The following is a 1,367-nucleotide window of genomic DNA, read 5'->3' as shown; positions in this document are numbered from 1 at the left end:
ACTTGTTTTCTTATGGATACCATGCATTTCATACAAAAAGTGTTACATGCAAATCTCGGGAACTCTCAAAATAAAACAACAATCATCTTTAGATGGAAGATAAGAAATTGATGGTCTAGAGCCTAACAAACTATACTGCAAATACAGAGAATGCTTTAAAATTAAGAGTTTTTATTTTAAAAAATCAATCAAACGTTAAGATACTTAAAATAGGGTGTGAAAATACTGTAGAAGCACAAATTTTCGTGGGCATAAACTTTCGTTGTTTTATCATCAAAAATAATTTTGTGTGCATTTAATTTCGTTGTTTTTAAACTAACCCTATTTGATATATAGTCAGATAAAATTTCGTGTGGGATTTAATTTAGTTGAATTTTGTTAACAACGAAATAAACGAAATTTAATCCCCCACGAATTTTTGTGCTTTTACAGTAATAATTTGATCTGATGAACGTTTCGTTTTTAAACTTATTATGAAGATTGCTTTGCGTGGTTATCAAAGGCCACAATTACCTTCATTGGTCAAAAATACACTATGATGTAAAAAAATAAAATTAAACAAATTTTAAATTATGAATTCAATTGCAGAATATAATTATCTCCCTTGGAGTAAAGTTCCATTGAAATGAGGTGGTATCGGCATCGAAAAGCAGCGCACTTATTTCTACTTGGATTCGTCTTCCTTCTTTGGATGGGATTCAGATCCTTAATTCTTGACAGAGATTTGGAACGTGATTTCAAATTTGTAAGGAACTTCATAACAAAAAATGTTTCAGCAATAAGTAACTCTTTACAGCAAATCCTACCAACTCCCTTGTCAGGAACAATTATGCTCACTTCAAAAATCTGGAAGCATTTGAAGAAGCCTCATACAAACAGTCCTTTTCCAGAACCAGTAGACAAACATTACTCTCAAGCCGGTCAAGATCATGCTGTGTATAACATATTTCCAAAGAAAAACGGGGTTTTCATCGAAATGGGGGCTTACAATGGTAAAATCCATTCCAACACTTTGTGGTTGGAGAGAAAACATAATTGGACAGGATTGCTGATAGAAGGAAACCCAGTATCATGTCCCAACATTGACCGCGTCCAACGTAACGCCTGGTGTCTCTGCGCATGCGTGTCTCGTGAAAATGAAACAACGTTTATAGAAGCAGATGAACTAGGGGGTTCTGAAAAAGACATGGTGGACAGTCATGTCATTGAATTGAAAGGGTACAAAAGGACCAAAGTACCTTGTTTTCAATTAATTGACGTATTACAATTAATCGGTGTTTTCCACATTAATTACTTTTCGTTGGATGTAGAAGGCGGAGAAATGGCGGTGCTGAACAGCATGAAAGAGCAGTTGATTTCTAAACAAA

The 1,367-nt window shown here is 34.3% G+C and overlaps 1 protein-coding gene across 1 annotated transcript; it reads left to right on the top strand.

Annotated features, from left to right (window-relative positions):
- Window positions 1-729: 729 nt before the first annotated feature.
- LOC134268947 (uncharacterized) lies at window positions 730-1,360 on the top strand (the record flags this gene model as incomplete). Its single annotated transcript, XM_062751182.1, has 1 exon — window positions 730-1,360. A coding segment is annotated over exon 1 (531 nt), but the record flags the coding sequence as incomplete, so codon positions are not given.
- Window positions 1,361-1,367: the final 7 nt, after the last annotated feature.

This window comes from Saccostrea cucullata, unplaced genomic scaffold (assembly GCF_032062105.1).
Source record: "Saccostrea cucullata isolate Sc308-1 unplaced genomic scaffold, CSIRO_AGI_Scuc_v1 ctg19884, whole genome shotgun sequence".
Classification (NCBI taxonomy): domain Eukaryota; kingdom Metazoa; phylum Mollusca; class Bivalvia; order Ostreida; family Ostreidae; genus Saccostrea; species Saccostrea cuccullata.
Note: the sequence above shows the minus strand (reverse complement) of the source record. Positions and strands in the feature narration are given on the sequence as shown.